At 34.0% G+C, this 23,793-nt stretch overlaps 5 protein-coding genes across 7 annotated transcripts; 1 reads left to right on the forward strand and 4 right to left on the reverse strand.

The window, feature by feature from the left end:
* Positions 1–912: 912 nt before the first annotated feature.
* Positions 913–5,013, reverse strand: LOC114402705 (UPF0061 protein azo1574). The gene is made up of 7 exons (XM_028365360.1): positions 4,625–5,013; positions 4,501–4,557; positions 4,122–4,421; positions 3,750–3,997; positions 2,741–3,047; positions 2,367–2,640; positions 913–1,445 (listed from the first exon to the last, which is right to left on the reverse strand). The coding sequence occupies exons 1-7, from the start codon at positions 4,954–4,956 to the stop codon at positions 1,191–1,193; spliced, it is 1,773 nt and encodes a 590-aa protein (XP_028221161.1). The 5' UTR covers positions 4,957–5,013; the 3' UTR covers positions 913–1,190.
* Positions 5,014–6,115: 1,102 nt separating this feature from the next.
* On the forward strand, positions 6,116–10,219 carry LOC114403087 (protein EMSY-LIKE 3-like). 3 transcript variants are annotated; one of them, XM_028365816.1, is made up of 10 exons: positions 6,116–6,386; positions 7,319–7,479; positions 7,569–7,678; positions 7,786–8,023; positions 8,148–8,336; positions 8,412–8,480; positions 9,053–9,298; positions 9,415–9,483; positions 9,612–9,675; positions 9,933–10,219. In XM_028365816.1, exons 1-10 carry the CDS (start codon positions 6,359–6,361, stop codon positions 10,070–10,072), a joined length of 1,314 nt encoding a protein of 437 aa, XP_028221617.1. In that variant the 5' UTR covers positions 6,116–6,358; the 3' UTR covers positions 10,073–10,219. The 3 variants fall into 3 exon arrangements, with proteins under 3 accessions (XP_028221617.1, XP_028221618.1, XP_028221619.1); XM_028365817.1 differs by having other exon boundaries at positions 6,117–6,386; positions 7,262–7,479; XM_028365818.1 differs by having other exon boundaries at positions 6,117–6,386; positions 7,268–7,479.
* A 43-nt stretch (positions 10,220–10,262) lies between these two features.
* On the reverse strand, positions 10,263–12,001 carry LOC114403088 (uncharacterized protein RP471-like). Its single transcript, XM_028365819.1, has 2 exons — positions 11,528–12,001; positions 10,263–10,742 (listed from the first exon to the last, which is right to left on the reverse strand). Exons 1-2 carry the CDS (start codon positions 11,880–11,882, stop codon positions 10,420–10,422), a joined length of 678 nt encoding a protein of 225 aa, XP_028221620.1. The 5' UTR covers positions 11,883–12,001; the 3' UTR covers positions 10,263–10,419.
* A 3,812-nt stretch (positions 12,002–15,813) lies between these two features.
* On the reverse strand, positions 15,814–18,155 carry LOC114401523 (non-structural maintenance of chromosomes element 4 homolog A-like). The gene is made up of 7 exons (XM_028364044.1): positions 17,886–18,155; positions 17,736–17,816; positions 17,419–17,641; positions 17,256–17,349; positions 16,919–17,135; positions 16,737–16,828; positions 15,814–16,342 (listed from the first exon to the last, which is right to left on the reverse strand). Exons 1-7 carry the CDS (start codon positions 17,989–17,991, stop codon positions 16,085–16,087), a joined length of 1,071 nt encoding a protein of 356 aa, XP_028219845.1. The 5' UTR covers positions 17,992–18,155; the 3' UTR covers positions 15,814–16,084.
* A 2,006-nt stretch (positions 18,156–20,161) lies between these two features.
* LOC114402213 (AP2/ERF and B3 domain-containing transcription factor At1g50680-like) lies at positions 20,162–23,766 on the reverse strand. Its single transcript, XM_028364707.1, has 3 exons — positions 23,725–23,766; positions 21,553–21,594; positions 20,162–21,103 (listed from the first exon to the last, which is right to left on the reverse strand). Exons 1-3 carry the CDS (start codon positions 23,764–23,766, stop codon positions 20,162–20,164), a joined length of 1,026 nt encoding a protein of 341 aa, XP_028220508.1.
* Between the last annotated feature and the right edge of the window lie 27 nt (positions 23,767–23,793).

Consider the following 23,793-nt stretch of genomic DNA (forward strand, 5'->3'; position numbering starts at 1 on the left):
ATATTCTCAATTTTAAATTCTCGATAAACTAATAATTTTTCTTGTAACAAATGCTATACAAGGGAAGTATTAACTTTATTTCGAATATGAAGTTGAGAATGTTTATTTTTCATATTTGATTATTTTTTAAAAATTCAAAAAATATTATTTTATGAGAATATTTGTTTTCCATTTTAATTTATCATCTTAAAAAATCATAAAAATATTGTTCTTTTAAATGTTTTTTATCTATATGTTTCACAGTTCTTCTCATCGACATGCAAGAGTCTAACATTCTTGAGTCAATCAAAATTTTGGAGACGTTTATGACTAAGAATGTTATTCATGCGTATATTTAAGAACGTGTTTGTTTACATTTTAATACCTTAGGATTATTTTTTAAAATTCAAAACAATTTAAATAAAAAAGTAAAAAATAAAAGTTACATGTATACTAGAGAATAAATTCTCATATTTTAATAGAAATATCACATTCTCATCCTCTTCCAGGAATAAAAGCATAGTAAAATATAGTAAAAAGGAAAGTTATGATATTCTTAGGAATATCATTTAATGTGATAAATAATAAAAATAACTTTTTTTTTATTAAAGTTAAAGCATGGAAATCTTTTAAAAAAAATGAAAATCTTTTATTTTCAAGAATATTTCCGACCAACCAATAAGCATTCTCAAGAATCATCATTCTTAAGAATCTTGAAATTTTTTCTCCTTCTTCTACTTTCCAGGAATTTTTTTTTCCTTCTCAGAAAATATAAATACAAATATTTAAAACTCGTGAATCTTGGTTTTCCGGACATGAAAAGATTGATTTTTTTCATTTCATTATTTCTTGATCTTATGTTGGTGTGAATTTTTATTAACATGTCGTTGCATTATAATGTCTATCAGATTAAATAATGTCAAATTCACAGTATTTAATCTTTCTTCTCCATACCAAGAATCCCGTAATTTTAATAGATCAATTTACTGACCCATCACAAACAAATTTTCACACTACAATAACAATCAACCCGCAAACAAACCCTTCGACCAAATGTTACATTGTACGTGTTAAATAATACTCGGGGACAGTATATTGGAAACATATGGAAAAATAATAAACAAAGAAACACACTACTATTTTTTTGCTCTTAATTAATTCCTAGTTTTTATGTTTTCATTTTTGTAATCCTTTAGACCTAAATGGGAGCCTCATGAAGAACAAGAAAGCATGCATACACCTGGTCGATATGCCCAAGCTGGGGGCAAGCGAGCATATTTTTCCATTCCTGGTTGCTCATCATACGGATGCTCCACTAATTTGAGCAGGCTGCGAACCTCTCCAAAATCACCTATTTCTGCAGCATCAATTGCAGTCTGGCAGAGATAGTTCCTCAGTATATATTTAGGATTCACTGAATCCATCGAGATCTTCCTTTCGTCATCAGGTATCCCACTGGTAGAGACCTGCATTACCACAATGTTAGATGACAAAGCACAAGACATTTTGTCTAACTCATTTAGTGTGTCTTTGGTTTATTATTTGCACTTGTTCCAAGTCAGTTGAACATAAAAGCATGTAAGTGGAAGGATTCGCTTCAGTGTCCGTTTGAGCATTCCTAATGCATATCCAAACACATTATTAATCGTGCACACATCATTGCTGCAGCTTATGGCATAAGAGGTTCAACATCTTATCAAATCACCAATTCTCTTGTACAGAGGTTCAATTCATGATTATCACATGGTTGTGATGAGAGTCCCAACTCCCAACTAAAATCAAATTTTAAGGTTTCCAAACCTCGTGACACTACTTTGAAAGCCCAATAATATGCAAAGCCATCAACTAGTTTAACTAAGTACTTGCTTGCTTGTCTTCTGAAATCTGACGGAAAAAGGTTGCAAACTTGCAATATCAGTATGCTTCTTGCAAACTGGTGGTTAATAAACATAAATGAACCATAAATTTGACCAGTATTGATCAAGATTCTGTCACTTGTAACTTTTAGACGAGCCAAGGAAATAAAGTAATGTAAAAGTTGATTTATGTGATGACTGATGTGGGTGGAACAAACTAGAATTTTTGGGCATGGGAAAAGAAATCAAAGAATAAATGGGGATGGCTTTGTACATATCCGAGTACCTAAAAACAGCATAAAGAAAAAAAGAGTTCCAGAGGTTTATCATATATCCACACCAGACCAGAAAATTGACATAGTTTCAAGAATGGCAAAAGACCACCTCAGAAAAAGTCATGCATATGCAACTTTCAAGCCACAGAGATAGAAAGAAGAAAAGTCACTATCAATGCTTCATAGTCAGTCTACATTCATTTTTTTACTACAAGTGGATAACTTAACCAAAAGAAAATACATGAAATAACTGTACCTCATGTATATAAGCTTTCAACCAACTGGTCCATGCTTCCTTACGCTCTTTACCAATATCTAACAGTACAGACTTTAGTGGGACTAACAGCTCATCATCTGGAATGTTTATGTCTGCTTTAACATTTGAAAGCGTACGAAAGAAGTTTGTGTAATCAACTTTGTCAACAGCCATATTGCTAAGAAGTTTATTAATCATCTGCTTATTATACTTAGGGAGGCCAAGCTTTTTGGTCATTGTAACCTGATAATCATCCATAAATCTCGTTCCATATCTGAAACAAACCAACCATGAGGTGAAACATTTAAAGGCAATTCACACCTATTTTCTCCTCTAAGAGGTTAAAAAATGGTATCAGAAAGCGTTACTACTACCTTTCCATAGCATAGTTGGCCTCTTTTTCATTTATTAAATGAGCAGCTTGTAGTGTTGTTGTGAACTGTGCAATATTCCACAAACCAATGTCAGGCTGGTTTGCAAAACAGTATCTTCGACCTGGAAGATCTGTAGTATTTGGGGTAAATTTAGGATCAAAAGCATCCAAAAATCCAAATGGGCCATAATCTATTGTAAGACCCAAAATGCTCATGTTATCCGTGTTCAGCACGCCATGAGTGAAACCAACCCCCTGCCATCTAGCAATCAGGGAAGCAGTACGCTCAGCAATCTCCACCACCCATGCTGATATAAAACACCATTAAAAAGAAGGGATAGATAGTCAATACAATACAATACAATGAAGACAGCATTACAATCCAGAAGATTCAAAGATTTTTAAAAAAATTTCACTAGTTTGGATGTTGGGTCAAACTGTAACATCTGGTTGCCTTACAATCTGGGATTCTTATGTTTAGTATGTGGTCAGGCCGAGTTAACTTAGTCAACACCATTTTTCCACTCCTAGGGTTAGTTAGTAATTTCTATTAGGTTCTCAAAGTCAGGAACTAACATTGTCTATGAAGGGGATTTTAGCCCATGAGTGGTAACATCTTTTTTTGGGGAAATAGTTTTTTTGAAAGCTCTCTTAAGAAACTGGCAAACAAAAAAAAGGCAATTATTTGTCCAAAATAAGTTTTTAGGTAACATTGTCTTGTGAAAATTTCCTTAATTTGTCAGTTATTTGGGCTGTTTGTTTATGTTTGTAGCAGCTAGTTTATTTAACCTGGGCCTTGAGCTTACAATTACCTGGTCCCCAAGTTCAACTAGTCATAAAAAAGTCATGCATTTAGCTTGCAGAGAGAATAATGAATGAGGAGATTAAGCCGACTGATATTTAAGCTGAAGGACCAAATAACCACTCAAAAGTGTTTTTTCAGTTCAAACTTCAAACTGAATAAAGTCACAGCCTTTAATTCTACAAATAGTTTTTTGTTTTATTTTTACCTGCATACTTATTTGAAGTGAGATCTACAACAGAATGATCTTCATCACCAGTGCAGAAAGATAAGCTATCACTCTTGCTCATATTTTGAATATGAGGAAAGTGGTGCCTGATAGCATAGTCTGCCAAAACACGAACAAGGCCTAGGTCCTCATCACTTCTGGAGGCATGTATTTGGTATGACCCAAACCGCAGAAAAGATTGGGCAACTCTGCAAACAATTGCGCCAGGTTCTTCCTTTGGATTGCCGCTGCGCGTGTGATATTAAAAACAGGAAATGCAATCGGTAAATAAAACCAAGGATCCGAAGTCCACCAATATGTAATAGGTAGAGATGATAGAAAAAAGTGAAAGTAGAGGAAGCAATAGCATACTCATAAAACATGTCACGGGTGACGAGGTTGCCGGTGGTAACAAGAGAAAGTGCACGAGTTGTTGGTATACCAAGGTGGTGCATTGCCTCACTGCAAAGGAACTCCCTGACGCTGCTGCGGAGGACGGCAAGGCCATCGGCAAAGCGACTGTAAGGAGTCTTGCCAGCTCCTTTAAGTTGAAGTTCCCACCTTTCAGAGTTAGAATTCAGTATCTCCCCTAGAGTCATTGCCCTGCCATCACCCAGCTGCCCAGCCCACATACCAAATTGATGCCCGCCATAGCACTGAGCATAAGGCAACCTGTATGGATAGCCTCATAATTTATTGAATGAATCAAGATCCCAAAAAGAAAAGGAGGTGGTGACATGTGTGCACTTACGCTCCAACTAAAGGTGTGGCACCAGAGAAGAAAAGGGGAAAATCTGGCCTCAGAAATCTGAAAGTCAAAAAGCAAGAATGAAAGGTAGGTATTTGAAGATATATAAGGTATGTGACAGACTCACTCTTTATGGTCGAGATCAAGTAGGTCGGCAACTGGTTGGGAGAAGGCTACAAGTTGGGGATTGTGTACTTGAACAGAAGGAGAGACTTGGGTGTAACAAGCATGCAGAACCTCACGGGGAAAGGAGTCGCGGCGGGGATCGCCGGGCAATTCTCTGACGAAGGAATGGTCCCATTTCAGATCTTCCAGATTCAGGCCAGAAGACTGATCCATGGATGAGCGGCATGCAATCGGAGGGCAGAAATGGAAAATCCTCTTTCTGGCGGTGGCGCGTGGGAGAGGGAGAGGGAAATGGAAACGGGTGAGAATGGAGACTCCCATCTCATATCTCATATCTCATATCATATCTTCCTTCGGGTCAACCGCTCCGCTAGCCTGGGATGCCGTCCCCAAAATCCAATTAATTATTTTCTATAGTCCACCACACGACACGTATACCATCTAAGGAGTACACAATTTTTTATTAACTCAAATATAACAAAATTTGAAAACCCTTCCAAAGAATAAAAACCAGACTAAACCCATCATTTTCTTTTTATTTTAATGATTTTATCTTCAAATAGATCCGTTTGGATCAATTTATCATTTATATTTTTAAAATCGGATCCAACCGCAACATTGATATATCATTTTAGTATTATATTTTTTTTTTATGTATAACACTTAAAATTTATAGTATCTTATAATGTATACAAATTTTATTTGATACATATCTATTTTTTTTCAAAAGATTTTTTTAGAATATATTTACTTTAAAATCAATAAAAATTTAATAGATTTTTATTATTAAATATTTAGTATATTAACAAGTTTTGTAGATTATTTTTTTATAAGAAAATCAAATAAAACCACATTGTAAACACTCTTAATTTATATAATAACATTTCTGTGTTTTTTTTCTTCACATCATTTATTACATATCATGATAATAATAATAATAGGATGAGATAAACATAAAAAATAATTTTATACAAGCTGTTGTGTGTGAATTGTTTATATGTATATTTTTTTTTCATTAGCAGAAGAAAATATATTATAAATCCTCCAGTATGGCACAAGTCATATCAATATTGAAGAAAAAGATCAGTACAAACATAAAGTAACAATAGTACCCTTCCTTTTACAAAATTAAAAACCCCATCAATAAATAAATAATTTTTTTGTATAATGAATAGATAATAAAAGGTCAAAATGTTTTAAAAAAACATTCAATTTTTTTTGCTCAATTAATTTAAAATATTTGCCAAAATGTATTTAATACTTTTATGAACTTAATTTATGTGAACCGTCGGTGTAAAGGATACTTGTTATTTTTTATTTTTATACTGACTTGTTATTATTCATTCAACAACATTGCATAAATATATTTTAAGACATAAATTGTTTTCATGTACATCAAAATATATTAATTAATTAGGAAAGGAAGAAATCCATTATTATCTGTAGAAAATAATTATTAGCTGGTGAATTTTGCTCCTATATTAAAATGATAGTAAAATAAAAAATAGCCCCAAATATTTTGAAAAATTGTGAGCATCATCCCTTCACATCGCTAGGCAAATCTGCAAGGAAGACATTGATCGCGTTTCATTGGCTTCTATGCTCGGAATTCAGCTTTTGCGTCTGAATTAGGCTGCGTGTTGTTCCCGATTGTTTGTTTTTCAATCGTTAGCAGCTGAGCGTGCTTGAACAAGTTAATTGGTTGGTTTTGTGATTTTGACGCTTGGGGACCGCAATGGAATTTGATCTCTGCGATAGCAGTGGTGGGTCATTTCAAAAATTTGAAATTTTTTTCTTTTCTTTTTCTGTAGAGTGTGTGGGTTGTCGTGTGTCTTTTCTAACTAGCCTTTCTGGGCTGTGTTTTTGTTTATGATGGAATGTTTGTGTTTTTACTTTATTCTGTTTATTTCATCTTTTACATTAATTGAGCTAGAGTCAATTTTTTTAATGACATTGAACTGAAATAGCACTTTTGCTATTCTTATTCCTGAAGAAAACGTTTGGCTGCTGCTGTTATTGTTTTAAGTTGAAACTTTGTTGCCTGAAACTGCAACTTTGTGAACTTTGCATGTGAGATGTTGACTCAATATTCAGAATAATTGTAGCTGCTTTGTATGTTGGAGAAGGTGTTTGAATAGATAATGACTAGAATGAGTTTGGACCCTAATTTCGGAATTAGGATTTTGGTCTTCTTTATCAAATTGCTAAGTTAACTTCAAGTTAGGAATTGTTTGATAATCAGAATAAAAAGAACAGAATATATTACCAAAAAGTGGAAATGTATCATGTATGATTCATAACTGAAATGAGCATATTGTCAAGTTTGTTTTTTTCTCAAGCATTTGAAGCAGGGGGAATACCATAAATAATCAAAATAAGTACCACTACCAGCTCCCCGATACCAAATTCACACAAAGCAATCAAGGCAGCAATTTTTTTTGTACAAAATATCTATGTTGTTCCTTTCTAATAACAATAATAAGTTATTATCATCATTATCCAACACAAGATATCTATCACGTAGGCATAATTGTTGTGCACAATGTTGAGTACAGACCATTTCAGATGTGGAAATGATATGAGTGAACATTTCAAAAGGTTGATTGCAATTAATTTCCATAATCTGAAATAACCACAGGAACAGATGATGGTCTTCCTCCTTCCCATCAATGTCTAAATAGATTTCAATGACCAGATCATGCCACTGGAACTGGAAACGGAAGATCTGCAATTGTAGGCCTTGGTCCATATCCTCGGATGCAGAACGACATGGAAACACAAATCCATAACATTGAGCAAGAAGCATACACCTCTGTCCTGCGGGCTTTTAAAGCTCAATCTGATGCAATCACTTGGGTACCTTTGCCTCAATTCATTGGTTTGTCTTTCTATTAAGTATGTCGGATAGGATTGCCAATGAGTTCTTTTGTTCCTATGTACTTTAGGAAAAAGAAAGTTTAATTACAGAGCTTAGGAAGGAGCTAAGAGTATCAGATGAAGAACACAGAGAACTTCTATCAAGAGTCAATGCTGATGACATCATCCACAACATAAGGTCATATTATATTTTATCATATTCTACTGAGCAGTTTCTATATAGCGTTGAGCAAACTGTGGTTTGTTCTGCATTTTAATGTGGGGTGTAACCAATTGTGCTGTTAGGGAGTGGAGAAAGGGAAATGGGCTCCAATCTGGAGCAGTAAATACTGCTCAACAAGTTCATGATCACAATACCAGCCCTACCATTTTGGCATCTCGTAAGAAACAAAAGAAATCACAATCTGTGGCTTCATTATCCTTGGGTGCACCATCTCCTGCGGTTCATCCATCTATGCAACCATCATCATCCGCATTGAAGCATGGACCTCCATCAGGAACTAAGACCAAAAAGCAAAAATCAGTAAGCCTTTTTGTTTTGGAATATCAAGAAAACAAAATACTGAGTTACACTTCCTCTATGGTCATTCTATCCCGTTCTAAAAAAAAACCCCATTGTTTGTGCATCCTCAATGATGTCCATACAGTTCCCTTCTACAGGACTTACAAGCCAAAGCCAGGTCACTAATCAGGGGGGTTCTTCAGGTGCCTTTGCAACAAAAGGACCTGCTGAAGCAGCTTCTTATGATCCCTGGATTGGAAGGAAAGTTTGGACAAGGTGGCCTGAAGACAACCACTTCTATGAAGCTGTTATAACGGATTATAATGCTGCTGAGGTGTGTTTATAGTATACTATTAGAAACTGAGGAATACATGGACTCCTTTAATATTTCTATTTACATATTTTGTAGGGACTACATGCTTTGGTTTATGATATGAATTCAGCAAATGAAACATGGGAGTGGGTTAATCTTAAAGAGGTAAAATTTTACAATATTAATATTCTTCCGTCTATCATTCACATACAATCTAGTTTTAGCTTGGTTCTTTCTTTTCTTTTCTTTTTAAGCAATATTTTCCTCCTGACAAGCATAGCCAGAACCTTTTGTTTTCACATATCTTACATTTCCCATGGTGACCTTGTGTCTCTTACTTTGAATCCCATACCTTGAAATGGGTATGAAGTATCTCATGATTTTAATGAAATGAACAATTTTCTGCCTAAAACTAAAATCTAGTATGTTTTTGTGGCTGAAGGGATTGGCATATAGTCAATGTCCTTTTGCTATCTTGGATCAACATTTGCTTTGGTGATTTCTTTTCCGTGTATCTATAATTAATGCAAACAATGAAATTTCAAGCATATGTGGGATGATTCTTTTTAAAATCAGTCCACACCTATACTTCAAAGATACATAGTTACATGCTTAGTGTCTCTTCACTTTCACATTCATTATTCTTTATCAATTAGACTCAAGAGTTTGTGTTGTTGCTGCTAACAATCAACTCGATCAGTGATGAAATCCTAGTTACTATCTATTCGATATGGTAGATATCTCCAGAAGATATTCTTTGGGAGGGTGAAGATCCTGGAATATCCCATAAAGGATGCCAGCCCGGTCCAGGTAGAGGATTGAAGAAGTCTATGCCTCACGGTGGTGCAGTTACTGGTGCTGGAAGAGGTAGGGGAATAATGAAGGTGCAGCCTAAGAAAGATTTCACTTTGTCACAAAAAGGGGGCAGGAAGAAGGCTACAAATGATATTGAGATACTCCATACAGATACCCTTATCAAGGAGGTATAAGCATCGGAAACAGAAATTTCCAAATTTGTGTCAGTTAGATTTGGCTACTTCTCTGTATGATACAAATATTTGGCTCCTTCATATTACCTAATGGAATGGAACCAAAACAGGTTGAAAAGGTTTTTACTGCAAGCCATCCTGATCCCATGGAAATTGAGAAAGCAAAGAAAATGCTAAAAGTGAGTATCAATCATTTTCTTAGTATACAGCTTTATGTTATGAGAAATCTTTAATTTCAACAATAATGATGGCTCTCTATATCAAAAAAATAAAATAAAATAATGATGGCTCTCCCTTTGAAATGCAGGAACATGAACAGGCTCTTGTCAATGCAATTGCCAGGCTCGGAGATGTGTCTGAGGGTGAAAGTGGTAATAACTAAGTAACTAGAAAATTGTTCGTGTATAATTAATTGAAATTTCACCAAATTCTGTTGTATTGTATCTTAATTTTTGGATATTGCTATGAACTTTTTTATGAAATGCAACGCTGTGAATAAAGCATGGACGTTTGTGGACGTTCTTTTCTTTGTTCTTTGGCTAGGATATAACTTCCTTGATATTTTAGATTATTGATTACAAGACTCTTTCATCCTTTATGTTCCTTGCACTCTCTTGCTTTAAGCCAGATGGAGAACCTCCGTTTTCGCAAGGGCTGTCAATGGATTCGGGTGGTGTTGGAGTACCAGATGGTTCAAATGGTGATAAATTACAAAGAGAAACTAGTGCTCCATCTGAGTATCCGCATGAAGTTGGCAACAACGCATGACTAATGTAATATGCTATTATTATTGTATAATTGTAGTTTCTTTTTGTATCTATTAAGTTGTGCAGCGGGTAGCTTCAATCTAGAGAGACAACCGATATGTTACTTGTAAATTATAAATTACTAAAAACATGGTTCTTATGCTTGTAATTCCCCTTCTCTCTCATTATCCAATCAGCAGAAATGCTTACTATGTGGGTAACTGATTTCTTTCATTTTAGAAGGTGGCATAGGCGTAGGGGGCACAAATAAACATTGCAATCGCAGATTCAACAAGATTTTGTACACAAACTAATCCCAATTCCCAATAGTAGAGTCAAATCACACTCAGCACAATCAGTTATTTGTCTTCATAGTGATGCAATAAACTTGATGATGAGATCCACCATCTCAGCATCATAACCAGGCCCTTCCATCTGGAAGTGGCCTACCCCATCGATTAAATGTGTTTCTACACGTCCTGCTGCAGAATTAAGCTTGTTCCTCAGCTGCTTTACACTGGTGAATCCATCTTGTGTTCCCATAATGAAGAGTTTTGGTTTTGGTGACTGTAGGATGGCTTTGTGGTGTCGTCCAAAAAGGATTGAGGCAGTCATTCCAAATGGATAACCTATGCTTACATAACCAATGACTTGTTCAATCTGATCAACGGCAGACCCTGCTATAGGTGCACCTGTAATAAAAGAAATAACTCAAATATATGACAACTCTTTCAAGCTTGAACATTGATGCAACACATGGTGCGAATTACTACATCTCCTAAAGCAGCTCGTGAATGAACTGGGGGAAACTATCACAGACAAGAAGCATGTGGATTAACACCACAAGTCCATGTAAACTCAAGCCTGCATAATTAGTTGGATATCATTTCAACACTCAAAATGGGAAACAAGTTGATCTGCAAATCAGTCTATATCGAATCCAAGAACAAAAGATATATACTTCCTTTCAACTCCTACAAGGTTAAAACCTGACAGTAGATAGAGCTGTCATTGCAATTTTTAATTCACATGGAGTGTTTATCCAAACATGAAACAACTTTCAAACTTGGAAGGCATTAAGATTAAAACTCTCAAACTAAACTTATCAGCAATGCAACTAGTAACTAAGGCATCCTTTAAATTTGACATAAGGCTGGCCGGAATAACCAAAATGTAATCAGGGAGACAGAAAGCTCAAAATTTGTTTATGAACCATGGCGGCCAGGAGCTAATCAAGCAATTCAGACATTTGATATACTGAAACAATAAGGCCAGTTCAAAGATTATTAAAAAAGAGAGACAATTTTTGTTAGAAATAAATAAAAAAAAGACCTTTTTTCACAGACAAAATTTAAAAGAATACTCTAGTAATTTAATGATACTTGAGAGATTTGTAGGTAAAAAAAGCGGATGGGATGATGTTAAACAGTAAAAAGATTGAGACAAGAAAAGTGATAGATCTGAGAGTGAAGGATACCAGCGGAAGAACCAAGCAACAAAATCCTGGGAAGAGAGAAAGTGTTGGAAAGCCAGTTGCAGACAGCAACGACATCCTTAACTTCGGAGAAGCCGGTGAGAGAAGCCCTGCCGGTGGACTTGCCAACGCCTCTCATGTCAAAGGTGACAGCGGTGTAACCATTGAGAGCCAAGCCAGAAGCGATTCCTTTGAGGAGACCCTGGCAGCCACCCAAAATAGAATACGGGTGCACCAGAACGATCCCCAACTTCCCATCCGCTTCTGTTCCAGCATCTGGCTTGAACACCCTTGTACGGAGCTTCACTCCGTCGCTGCCTTCGACGGTGAACGATTCCAGTGTGTAGTTCTCTGACATCACACCCACAACCACAGCAATGAATCAATCAGTCTTATTAATCACTTTGTGCCAAGTGTGCAGGGGAAACAATTTGGTTGTTGGTTCGTTGGAAGATGGGCTGGCTTGGGCCACTCATCACACTTCTCCCAAAACAGCAAAACCAATATTTATGCTCAAAACCCATTTCTTTAACTAAATTAAGAAATAGTCGATCATTTTTTCCCTTATTAATAATTAGAAAGTTTCATTTCATTAATTTTTTTTTTCAAATAACTTATTTAGTTTTTTATCTTATTTTTTTCAGTTTAGTCTTTTATTTTTTTAAAATTATTCAAAATGATCATTTTATTCAAATTTAACACCATAAAATAAAGATATTGATGACTAAAAATCATCACAAAATATAAGTTTTATTTTTCATCTTCCCCCTTCTCTTATTCTCTTTTCTCCTTCCTCCTCTTTCTCTTCCAACCTCCCTTTGCTCCCTCTTTCTTTCATTGTTCATCAACCTCCTTTACCTTTACCTCCATTGTTTCCACAACCTTCTTTAATGTGTCATGCGTCTAACTCCTTCCTTACCATCACTACCTCCTTCTATTTCCCTCTTCTTAATATTGTCGGAGTCATCACAACTCTACTACCACACCAACACCATTTCAAGCATGTTGAAAATTTGTCCCCAACTAGACCTCCCACACCCTCGATAACCTCCACTACAAATATCAAGATTTTCTATTATGAGATTTAGGACTTTCATTTTATTTTTTCTAGATCCGCAACATTCATATAGATTTGGGATATTTTGCGCATTTGAATCTTTGTCTCGAATTGTTGTTCTCAAGCCTTGTTGTGTTTTCGACTTGGAGATCAAGATGTAAGAACTCATATCCAATCAAGATGTAAGATCAAATGTTGCATTTTCCATTATATAAAATTGAGGTTGTCGGTGTCATCAAGGATGAGATTTTGCGGCTTGAGGCCTAAAGAGAGAGAAAGATGGAAGGAGAAGAAAGAAGAAGAGAAGGGGGGAAGATGAAAAAAAATATTTTGTGACGATTTTTAGTTGCTAATACCTTTATTTCATTAACGGCGTTAATTTTGGATGGATGAAAAGATCATTTTGAATCAATTTAAACTGAACAAAAAATAAAATAAAATAAGGGACCAAATAGGTTATTTGGCCATTAATTTTTGAATAAATAAATGAATTGTCTCTTTCTCTCTCCCATGGAGATTGAAGAAGATGAATAGATTTCCAATAAAGTTAAAGATATATTTTGAAAAATTATTATAATTATAGACAAACATAATATTAATAACTAAATTATTTGACTTTCTGAATAAATGTAAATTAGTCAACTATTTCTTATAATTAGGGATCTAAATAACCCCCCTTTTGCTAGATTATTTCCGATGTAATCATAAAAAACTATTTTTTTGAGAATTTTAAATTAAACTTCTGATAAACTTTGATTTTCGGTTAGTCCAGCACCAACTCTTCCATATCTTTCTTGTTGGAAGTATCTTTGATTCCATTGATAAGGAGTAGGACCAAATAATTCAATGGGGTTGTTCCTAACCCATGCTATTTAATCCAAATAAATGTTTCATTAGTTAGCCAATAGGGGTTGATATGTTTGGTTGAGTTTTTAGTATATATTAATTGTTACTTAAGTTCAATTACAATATTTTTTTCTTCTAGAAGTAAGATATTCTCATAATCCAAAGTCATAAGATTAATCCTCAAAATGTAGATATTGTTAAAGTAATTTTAAGTCTTCCAACAAAGTTTTCTCCATATGCATGACCAAGAAATTGAACTTATATAAGCATATTTAAAAAACACAATCATTTACCAACTATGTTTGATATTATTGGTACAAGATTTTTCTTATTAATACATACATGTAAATTTCTTTATAATTTTTCACTGGGGTTGCATAATCTTTTCTCACCTTGCAAGACTGAGTCTTCTGCTAATCTAAATTTTATTTTTACAACAAAAAAACTATTAGACTATTATATAAGCTAGTCCGTGTGTCCGGTCCCTGCATTCTTGAATTGTATTTCCCCAATTTCTTTTTAATTGTTAATTTTTTAAAAAAGTTTCTATTTAACTGTTATTTTTAAAATTTACGATAACATGAATTATATTAATTATTCTTTTGTCAACTTTACTTTTGTTTTCACCCAATCTTTAATTAATTTATACTTATATATTTATTGTGGCATAGAAATGAAAAAGGATAAAATAGAAAACTCCATAATTGCTTTTTATTATTTTTTTACGTACATAATTATTTATTTGAATCAAGAAAATTTATTAGTTTATACGTTAAAAACAGATAAAAAGGAATGGAGAGATCGACAATAATAGCGAATCAATAATGCGTGTAGGGAAAATAATTAAACAATGGGGGCTTCTTCTCTTTTTGATTTTTCCTTATAAAAAAAAAGGTGTTGATTTGATATACAAAGGCTTGGGTCAATAATTCACACGACAACAAGCACACTTGAACGGGCAATGGCAGAACTTCTGCACAATCCAAAAGCGCTAAAGAAAGTGCAAATGGAAATAAGGAGTAAAATAGGGCCAGATAGGAATATGGACGAAAAGGACATAGAAAACCTTTCCTACCTCCAAGCAGTCATCAAGGAGACACTGAGACTTCACCCGCCTCTTCCTCATATGGCCATGTACTCTTGCAACATGCTTGGCTACAATATTCCCCAAGGGTCCTTCATTTCCTTTGGTTCGGGTCGAAGAATGTGCCCAGCAATGCCACTTGCCTCTCGTGTGCTTCCCCCGCCAATAGGCTCACTCTTGTGCTCCTTTGATTGGGTCTTGCCAGATGGCGAAAACCAGAGGAGATGGACACCACAGAGGAAATGGGAATAACATTAAGAAAAGCCATTCCTTTAAAAGTCATACTAGTGCCTTACAAAGGAGCTGATGTTGCAAATGAATAAAATATTAAATTACTCATTTGGTCCCTATAATTTTATAATTCTTACTTTTTTTAGTTCTTATAATTTGAAAATAGTCTTTTTAATTCTTATAATTTACATTTTAATTCTCCTGTAATTTTAAAAGTGATCTTTTTAGTCCTTATGATTTCATGATTCTTACTTTTTTAGTTCCTATAATTTTTAAATTATAGGAACTAAAAAAAATTAAAATACAAACTATAAAGATTAAAAAAAACACTTTTAAACTACAGAAATTAAAAAAAAAATTAAAATATAAACTATAGAGATTAAAAAAACTACTTTCAAACTATAAAGACTAAAAATGTAAGAATCATGAAACTATAAGGACTAAATGAGAAATTTAACCTGAATAAAATTATTGAGGCATGAAAGCGTTTGCCAAAAGTTAACAAAAAGAATAATGTACAAATGATTTACCGCCTTGAAAGACTTGTTTGCAAATACTAGTTATATCTGATTAGATGTTATCAAGTGTATGTGATGATGCACAGACTACACGTTCCTTTCATGCATTCCAAGTAGGCTCCTTCACCGTGTCTAGCTCAAGTCTTAAAAAATATTGACTTTCACCTCAAGATATCCTTCCTACATACCAAAAATAAGCTTGGGTGCTAAACGATATACCAAAAAATGTCAGATACTGTAGCAGTGTTTGCTGTTTCTGCTGATATATGATCTAGCCTTCCAGGTGCTTTTCAGGTCACTAATCTTTTGACCTTAATCGTGCCAGATTAAGTGAGAATAGACAAACTGACAAAGTACTAATACTAAGTAAGGACTGGGTATTTTACCTACACAAACCAACACAGCACAGCCATCAAAGTATTAATACCAGTAAAATCCTTGACAGACAAACATAAATTCTGCCCTCACCCCACACCACCAACGAGAGTGTCAGTGAACCACTTCCTGATTGAAATGTTTTAGTGCCTTTTCAAACTATAGCAAGAAAAATTCATATTTGAAACCCAATCACCAACAGCTGGATCTATTTTGTTACCCATTTCACTAACATAACAACATACACTAAAAAAGTAATCAACAAATCTTCTGATAAGTTGCAAACACAAAAAAGACAGAAACAGGAGATAACAATACATCTAGCCTTCAAAAGGCATGCTACCATGGATCTACAAGTATTTACATCCTATATACATCACAAAAAGGTCAGCTTGGTATGCTGAACAAAACATAATCATGTAAATTGTTCCAGCCTAACATGCCATTTCTTAATGAAGCTTACGCTTACACCTACGAATTGCCCCTGCTCTGGAAGCATTTTCCTCATTGCATTCAGGAGATTCTTCTACAACACCTTCCTCCTGCACAACCCGACCTCGGTTCCGTGATAGCTTCCTGATGGGTGTTACAGCCAAAGCAGGTTGGAAATTGTCATCACTCATACCTTCCTGGGAGGCAACTACAGTGCAACATTGAGTCCGGCGTGGCATTAATTCTTTTCCATCAGGCACCACATCTTTCATTAACTGTAAACAATGTTGACAGAGTTATACTCATAATTTCATGCCCAGGCCTTTAAATGAAAAATGCATTTGAACCGTAGTATTATTTGCATACATGACATAATTCAACACTTCATAAAATCAACAATGCAAAGGGATGGTTAATAGCAGCAAAAACCAAAACTTTGGAACAATCATTTTGTTTTTCATTTCTCTTCTTCTCTGAAGGCTATTGGTTGAACAAAGTACTATATGATAAACACTCAAACTGTCAGGGTAAAAGAACACTCAAGACATTATTATCTGGTTTTCCCTTTTTAAGCAACAATAATGCTGTAACACTAAAATGAAAGCATCCCCTAAAAAAATATTATTGTATTAAATTCCCAATATACTCCTTGAATTCCACTGTTCATACCTTCCAATCTTGGTAATCATATCTGAATACAAAATGAGTATAAGAAACTTCTTTTGATGATACTAAGTTGGCAGCTGGAGCATTTTTAGGTGCTGAAAAAGAAGAGACAGCATAAGTACCCAAGGTGCAAAAAAGAAATAGGAAACAAGTATTCAGTTGATTGAGGTGGAAACACATCTTACAAACATAGTGCAAACGATTTTCATCAAGACTGATCTCAGCACGTCCATCTTTCACTAGGAATGATAGGGCAAACAAGTTTTCCACAGTCTGAGCAAAAGACTCCCTGTTCAAAATTAAGTTTTCAAGTGGGACACGCTTTGTCCTCCTTAAGATGTGAAACATAGTGGCCATGTTTTTGTCGGTATCAGTATTTTCCTCTGTAACAGCCTCATCAACCTGCTTGAAACAAACAACAAGGCATAAATACACACAAACAACCAATGTGTGCAACATTTTATTTTCATGCACATTATGAACTTAAAGGGTCCTTTTGTCCTATAGTCAAAGGGGAGTGACCTGTAGAGGTCTAGTAGTTGCAATTTGGCGAGGATTGCGGTTTCTGGGCACTCCAGTTTTGCGTTGCTTAAACTGGTTGTCCATGGGACCAAGCCTATAAAAGAAGCAAAATGATAAGAGAAAGGAAGAATTATAGAGTTGCGAAAGGAGGAAAGGAACTGACATGGTAGAAGAGCCATGAAAGGAGAGGAAGATTGGGGAGGCGGCAAGGCCAAGTTGGTGCCAATCAATTGAGTGTTGGGCGTGGGCGTAGCGTATGAGCAAAGATGAAACAAATTGAGAAGGTGTGACGCCCTCATTCGTCAACGACTTAACAGATCCCACTAGAGTGCGTGTGAGATCCAGCAGTGCCTCCGCATCTGCAACTTGCTCCCTCGGCTTCTCAACTGTAAATTCCATCAATCAGATGGCGTTGTCGTGTGGATGTATTAATTAATATTAGAACAAGAACAAGAAGAATAACAGTGCCACAATACCTACCTTGGACGTGTAACTTGTCGAACTCATCCAAGATGGTGTCGAACTTGTCGGACTCCGTGTTCATCAAATCATCTCTTTTCTCTGTTATGATTAGTTAGCTGGTTAGGGAAAAACAGAGAAAATTAAATGTAGTAAAGAGAAGGGTGTTACCATTGATGAAATTCTTGAGTTGGAGGAACTGGGAGCGTATGACCCTGCGAGTAGCTGGGTTCTGATCGCCATGGCAATCGCCATTGCATCTGCGAGAACCACTCATGTTGGCAAAACCCAAACCCTAATTTGTTTGGGAGGGAATGGGAACAGGAAAGGAAAGGGGTTTTAAATTCATCATCGATCCTTTTAGCTTATAGGATTTGAATTTTTATCAGAGTCGGCAAAAATGCTGCTCTATTCTTTTTGTTTTCTTCCTGTCTTTCTTATTTCGCCCACCTTATCGATCTACGCAGACTTTCACTTTTGCTATTTACAAATTTTGTTATTTTCAAAATATCATTTTTATCAAAACACACAACATAATCATCTTCATGTTTTCTAGTGCAAGAGAATCTAAAAAATTATACAACAAAACAATTTTTTATTGCATGTTTTATCAATAGAATGACATTTTTGTTGTATAATTTTTTTTAAGTCTCTTACATTTCAATAGAAATACATTTTTGTTGATTAAGTGCATGATAAAAATATGATTTTGTTATGTATTTTATTTAAATATATATTTTTAAAATTGAAATTAAAATAATAAAAGATACAATTTACTTTTTTATATTAGAAATAAAAAGGGCAACTAGTGTTATTAATAATTCAAATTTAAATTAAAAAGAGAATTATGTCACGATTAATTTTATTATATTATAAAAAAGATAATGTATTTCATCATTAAAATGATCTGTATAATAATTAATTTAAGAATAATTAAAAGGATTACTTTTTACAATTAATAACAATTTTTTAAAAAAAGTTAACAAAACAAAAACATATTTTCATTAGGTAAGAGGAAGTGGAAAAAAAAATCCGTTTTTTGAGTTTGGTTTGCCAATGTGACCCCACTCCGCTCCTGAACTCCCTTATTGCGTAATATGTATATATATATATATTATAAATATAAATTAATTATTTTAATAGTTAAATAATTTAAAAAATAATAACAATTAAATAACAAACTAAAAACTACATATTTAACCAAAACTACAATTTAGTATTTTTTATTTTTAAGTTCTTTGTTATCTATTAACTTTTATATATTATTTGAATTAAAATAAAAATAATATCTTCATATATGATTTATTTAAAATATATAAGTAAATTAATTTATTTTTTAAAAGTTTGGTGGGTTTTCCTACGAATTTTTTCCATCTCGGTAGAGCCCAACAATAATGGGAAGGGAGAGTCCAACATGTACTCATTCCATGCCATATCTGAATAAAGAGCTTAAGAAATATTAGAAATTGAGTTTTTTGTTTGTTTGTTACAAGTGACAAATTAAAAATGAGTTTCGGCTTTAGCAAACTTTAAAATTAGAAAATTCACTAAGATTTATTTAGTAGTGAAGGATTTAGGGGGTATTTGGTAAATGAGAATTTTTTTGATGTCTTGAGAATTATGATTCTGTAAATCATGAATCATGTTTTTTTAAAATAAATAAAATTTATTTAATTGATCATTAGAATCTTAAAATAATTTTTTTAAAATTAAAGAGTTACATAATATTTTTATTTCATTAAATAATTTAATAAAGAGTAAGATAATATTTTTACTATAATAAGAGAAAAATTATTCAAGAAAGTAAGATTATTCTCTCATGAGAAAAATTTCCGTGGAAAACTGATTAATTTTTTTTTCATGAATGTTATTTTTTAAAATTAATACCAAATATGAAAAATTAAGGTTTCCAACTTATAATTTTTGGAAAACTAAAAATTTATCCTCTATCAAACCCCCTTAATTAGAGAGTATACACAAGATCTAAGGTTTCTAATAACCATTGTATACCAAAAAAGAAAACTTGAAATTTGGAGAATGAAAATGTTTAAAAAAAATATATTGATAGACTCACCTTAAATCCACCACAATGTATGGATAATTATGTGGATTACTAGGTTAATATATTAGTTGAATACATAAAAATGATAAGTAGATCCGATAGGTGAACTTCCTATTTTGTCAAGTGAGTTTTGTTAAAAAAGACAAAATGAAACTATTTACTTATTATCCTGAAATTTAATTTATGGGGCAAGGAAATATTGCCATGCATACCAATTGGTATTCAGAAGTAGCATTCCACGAATGACTAAGATATGAAGCTTGTAGTGTACAATATTGTGTAAAAGTGGTACATATATATCGAACAAGGTAGAAACATTCTCGAAATTAATTTCCTAGAGCTGGAGTAGGGGTTTGAAGAAAAGTAAAAGCACATATATATTTCATCAGGTGATACACACACCAAAGAGCCTCAGACCCTTTTGTGCATTGAAATCCTTTCCAATGTTTCCATCTTCATCTTCACCTTCTTCACTGCCAGCTAATTGTAATTGGTTTCCCAAAACTTGTTTGGTGTCTCCCTTGCTGTCTTCTTCTGCATTATTATTATAAATTACATCGATCAATGCAAAAGTTTCTCCCTCTCCTCCACTTTTTCCCCACGTAAAAAACGCAATGACATCTTTAGCCTTTAACTTCTTATCCTTCACAAACCGATTCCAGCCTCTGGTGAACACGTAACTTTGGCTGCTCTTCCAATAGCAGTATCGGAACTTCCACAATCGCATGAGTTTGTCATAAAACACAGCCTCCACGTCAACACTACCACTCTCATCAGCACTGCCACCAACGTAAGGAAAATAGCTAACTGCATGCTTCTTTGGGATGACAAGCCTGTTGAGCTTGCCCACATCACTTGGTGTTAATTCCTTCTGAAAAAGTTGGGTGCAACAAAACTGTTCCTCGTCATCACCCTTCAGACCTATGTGTTTCGCAACGCCTTTTTGGGTTTGACGAGTTTTGAGAAATGTAGCAAATTTTGATGGATAGGTGCCATCTCTAATCATGTTTAGCACTGTTTCTGCGCTGTAATGGCTTTGGAACTGAGGCTCTTGAACTGTTTGGTCGTTCCATGGAAAGTTTCTGTGGCACTCTCCGCTTCTAAGTTTTATGCTGGCGCTGTCATAAGCCATTGCAGCCTCTCTTTCAGATTTGAAGGTCCCCAACCAGATTCTCTGCTGGTGTGCATATATCTGTGCACCCCAGTTCCCATTTTGTTGAGACACAACGCCTTTGAACTTCTGTGCTGCTGCATTATTCTCTTCATGCCTCGCGCGTTTTACTACTGCGTCGAATGCAAATTTGATTTCGCTACAATCTGAACTTTCCTTGTATGTTTGAATCATCTCCGATCCCTCTTAGAGGAGAGATTAAAATATCTTTGAATATTGGAGAAGACAACGCAACTATTGGAAGAGGTGCAATGTTAGAAGGATTATATTGGAGAGCTAGCTAGCAGAAGACAGCAACATTATTTGTCACTTTGCTGATTGCTTTATGGATGAAATCTGGCAATTGTGTTGTACGAAAATGGTAACCATCGTATTAACTAAATTTGGTAGCAGTAACAATTAACAACGCAGTTAGGAAACGGAACCAGTTGAAACAAAAATTAATCAAGTTACGTACGGTGGAGCAAATCTCAAGTACGTGGCCTTGGCTTAATTTAGGAAAACTAATTATTTATTTAGCTCAACATCTTATTTTTCCTCTAAGATTTTCTTCGATCAAAAAGACCACCAGAATGACAAATGTAACGCTATCCCCATAGCTCAGCATGAACTCCTGATATTTGCCAACTATACCAAAGACCCAAAACCTAATGTAATTATACTGTTTTTTGTACCGGACCTCGTCTTTGGTTCAAACCGTGTGTGTCGTTGGTTAATTAGTTACAATTTGTTAAGATATTCTTTTTTTTTAAATAGTAAGCTATATCTTAGCAAATTTTATTTCTAAGGAAACACTATGTGTAAGAAAGAGAGTATTTTCACAACAAACGCGTATAGCTTGAGAAAAATGTAAGATAAAATTATTTAAGTGATTGGTAAATATAAAAAAAATAATAATAATACTAGTGTTATAAAAAAAATGTCCTGTGAATAGTTTAACTCGTATAAGGAAGAAGTTTGAAAATTGATTTTTGCTGTGTATTTTGAAACAACGGAAGCTAGTTTCATCGTTTAAGCAACAAAAAATAAAATAAATAACAAACATTGCTGGAGAAGAAGCAATGAGGATGAAAAAAGTCACATAAAGAAGACAATGGAAAACAAAGAAGAACAATACATGTAGAAGAAAAAAAATGAGAAACTGTTTGAAGTAGTTGAGGAGGTAGAGTGAAGGGATTCCTAAAGAGTGGGGGGAAGGAGAGTAAAGATCCCCTCCATTTTTTTCATTTTTTTTTATTATTAAGCTTTTGAGAAAATAAATATTACTCTTTATTAAATGTGTATCATCTCCATTTCATTTGTTTTCTCAAAAACTTGTGAAATGAAGAAAAAAAAATGGAAAGTATCCATTCCCAGAGAGGGACTTGTAAAGAGAGGGATAAAATAGAAATTTCAAAAAAAAAAATGTTAAGGGTAGAGAAGATTAAAAGAGAGTTTGTGAAAATCATGGGCCTCCTTCTCTCTATAATCTATGGCAGCAATACAAATGAGCTCAACATTCAGTGTGAACCCAACATCAAAAGAACTTAATGTTGTCAACCCATTATGAGGGAGCAGTATAGAAAACAGAGAGCTTTGTACTACAAAGTACAAACAATAAGGTCAAGTTATTGTGATTTGATATGGAATAATTTTTAGACAAACACTATTCTTCGGACATTTTAACAACATTATTAACGAATCTTAGTTTTGGGAGCGAATCGAGAGATGAAATGATGAATGATGATTAACCTTGCGTTTAGGCATAAATTCCTTGCATATCTACGTGTCTCTATTATGACTGGTGATAGATTTTACTTTATGTTTGATTAATATTAAAGTTTTTTTTAATATTTTAAAACTAAATCAATTCTTGTGAGTTTATGAGCTCACTGTGCAAGTCGAGTTTATAGGAACTTCTACTACTTAATTATAATTTTCAATTTGACAACCTTAATCTCATATATATTAAATTAATTTATTTTTCATAACGAGAGGAATTTCTAGGCAACCTGGTTAGTGGCTAGAATTTCTCTATAGATTTCCGCTTGTCTCTTTGGCTGTGTAAATTTAGTTGTATTTAGCGATATGAATATGAATGCCTGTTAATAACTTTAGTGTGCAGTACTGATATTTCTCTGTTCATAATCCAATTCTAAAACAGTATATTTAAAAAAACTCAATTATATACTAATTACGTCAGATTTTATTGATTTGTCATACTCGTTTTCTTGTATTTTTCTGCACAATTTTATGTGTTCAAACCAAGCAAAGTGATGTCAACTTTACATTTTGCATTGTAGGTGAAGGTGATGAGTCCACAAAACTGTTACTTACATGACTATACAGGTTAACAAAGATAATACGAGATTTCGTTTTTAACACGATTCAATTCAGAACTGTGTATATTCTATTTCTAGGTAAGTCGAATTCAGTATTAATTGCATGATTCAAGCAATTACTGATAGAAAAAGCTATTCATCAACTGTCAAGAACGATTAACAGAAGCTCCATATGCTATGAAAGTAAACAAGAAACCCATTAGGCTCAATGTCATAATAGTATACAAAAAAAGAATGAAAAATGGAATGTATATAATTGAGGAATTCGGAACCACATAAATAATTCAAAGTGAAATGGAAGTGAGGCTATCAAATAAAAACTTGAAAAGGACTAGAATACGTCAGATTCATTGTTATAAGTGGAAAAAGAAGCGGCAAGTCCCCACATGCACTGTTAGTTATTTATGACTGAAGTGACCAGTCCATTAAAGCCCTTCTTCCCTTTTCAGTATTCACCTCTATTCTCATACAAATTGTCACTTTCTCAACTCCAATCATTTAAGATTTCTTTCTCTCTCACACTCC

The sequence above is a fragment of the Glycine soja genome, chromosome 20, assembly GCF_004193775.1.
Source record: "Glycine soja cultivar W05 chromosome 20, ASM419377v2, whole genome shotgun sequence".
Lineage (NCBI taxonomy): Eukaryota > Viridiplantae > Streptophyta > Magnoliopsida > Fabales > Fabaceae > Glycine > Glycine soja.

What these genes read in the sequence shown, in the direction of transcription:
- LOC114402705 (XM_028365360.1), bottom strand. Translation starts at nt 4,956, where the DNA reads ATGAGATATGAGATGGGAGTCTCCATTCTCACCCGTTTCCATTTCCCT. An exon ending in GCCACACCTTTAGTTGGAGC is followed by an intron (nt 4,422 to 4,500) that starts GTAAGTGCACAC and finishes CTATCCATACAG; the next exon opens with GTTGCCTTATGCTCAGTGCT. An exon ending in TGAAAGCTTATATACATGAG is followed by an intron (nt 1,446 to 2,366) that starts GTACAGTTATTT and finishes GTGGTAATGCAG; the next exon opens with GTCTCTACCAGTGGGATACC.
- LOC114403087 (XM_028365816.1), top strand. Translation starts at nt 6,359, where the DNA reads ATGGAATTTGATCTCTGCGATAGCAGTG. An exon ending in AGTGGGTTAATCTTAAAGAG is followed by an intron (nt 8,481 to 9,052) that starts GTAAAATTTTAC and finishes TCGATATGGTAG; the next exon opens with ATATCTCCAGAAGATATTCT. An exon ending in TGTGTCTGAGGGTGAAAGTG is followed by an intron (nt 9,676 to 9,932) that starts GTAATAACTAAG and finishes GCTTTAAGCCAG; the next exon opens with ATGGAGAACCTCCGTTTTCG.
- LOC114403088 (XM_028365819.1), bottom strand. Translation starts at nt 11,882, where the DNA reads ATGTCAGAGAACTACACACTGGAATCGTTCACCGTCGAAGGCAGCGAC. An exon ending in GTTGCTTGGTTCTTCCGCTG is followed by an intron (nt 10,743 to 11,527) that starts GTATCCTTCACT and finishes CTTTTATTACAG; the next exon opens with GTGCACCTATAGCAGGGTCT.
- LOC114401523 (XM_028364044.1), bottom strand. Translation starts at nt 17,991, where the DNA reads ATGAGTGGTTCTCGCAGATGCAATGGCGATTGCCATGGCGATCAGAAC. An exon ending in ACTCAAGAATTTCATCAATG is followed by an intron (nt 17,817 to 17,885) that starts GTAACACCCTTC and finishes TAATCATAACAG; the next exon opens with AGAAAAGAGATGATTTGATG. An exon ending in AAATCGTTTGCACTATGTTT is followed by an intron (nt 16,829 to 16,918) that starts GTAAGATGTGTT and finishes CTTCTTTTTCAG; the next exon opens with CACCTAAAAATGCTCCAGCT.
- LOC114402213 (XM_028364707.1), bottom strand. Translation starts at nt 23,766, where the DNA reads ATGATTGGAGTTGAGAAAGTGACAATTTGTATGAGAATAGAG. An exon ending in CAATTTGTATGAGAATAGAG is followed by an intron (nt 21,595 to 23,724) that starts GTGAATACTGAA and finishes TAATTACATTAG; the next exon opens with GTTTTGGGTCTTTGGTATAG. An exon ending in GGCAAATATCAGGAGTTCAT is followed by an intron (nt 21,104 to 21,552) that starts GCTGAGCTATGG and finishes CAAACATACAAG; the next exon opens with GAAAGTTCAGATTGTAGCGA.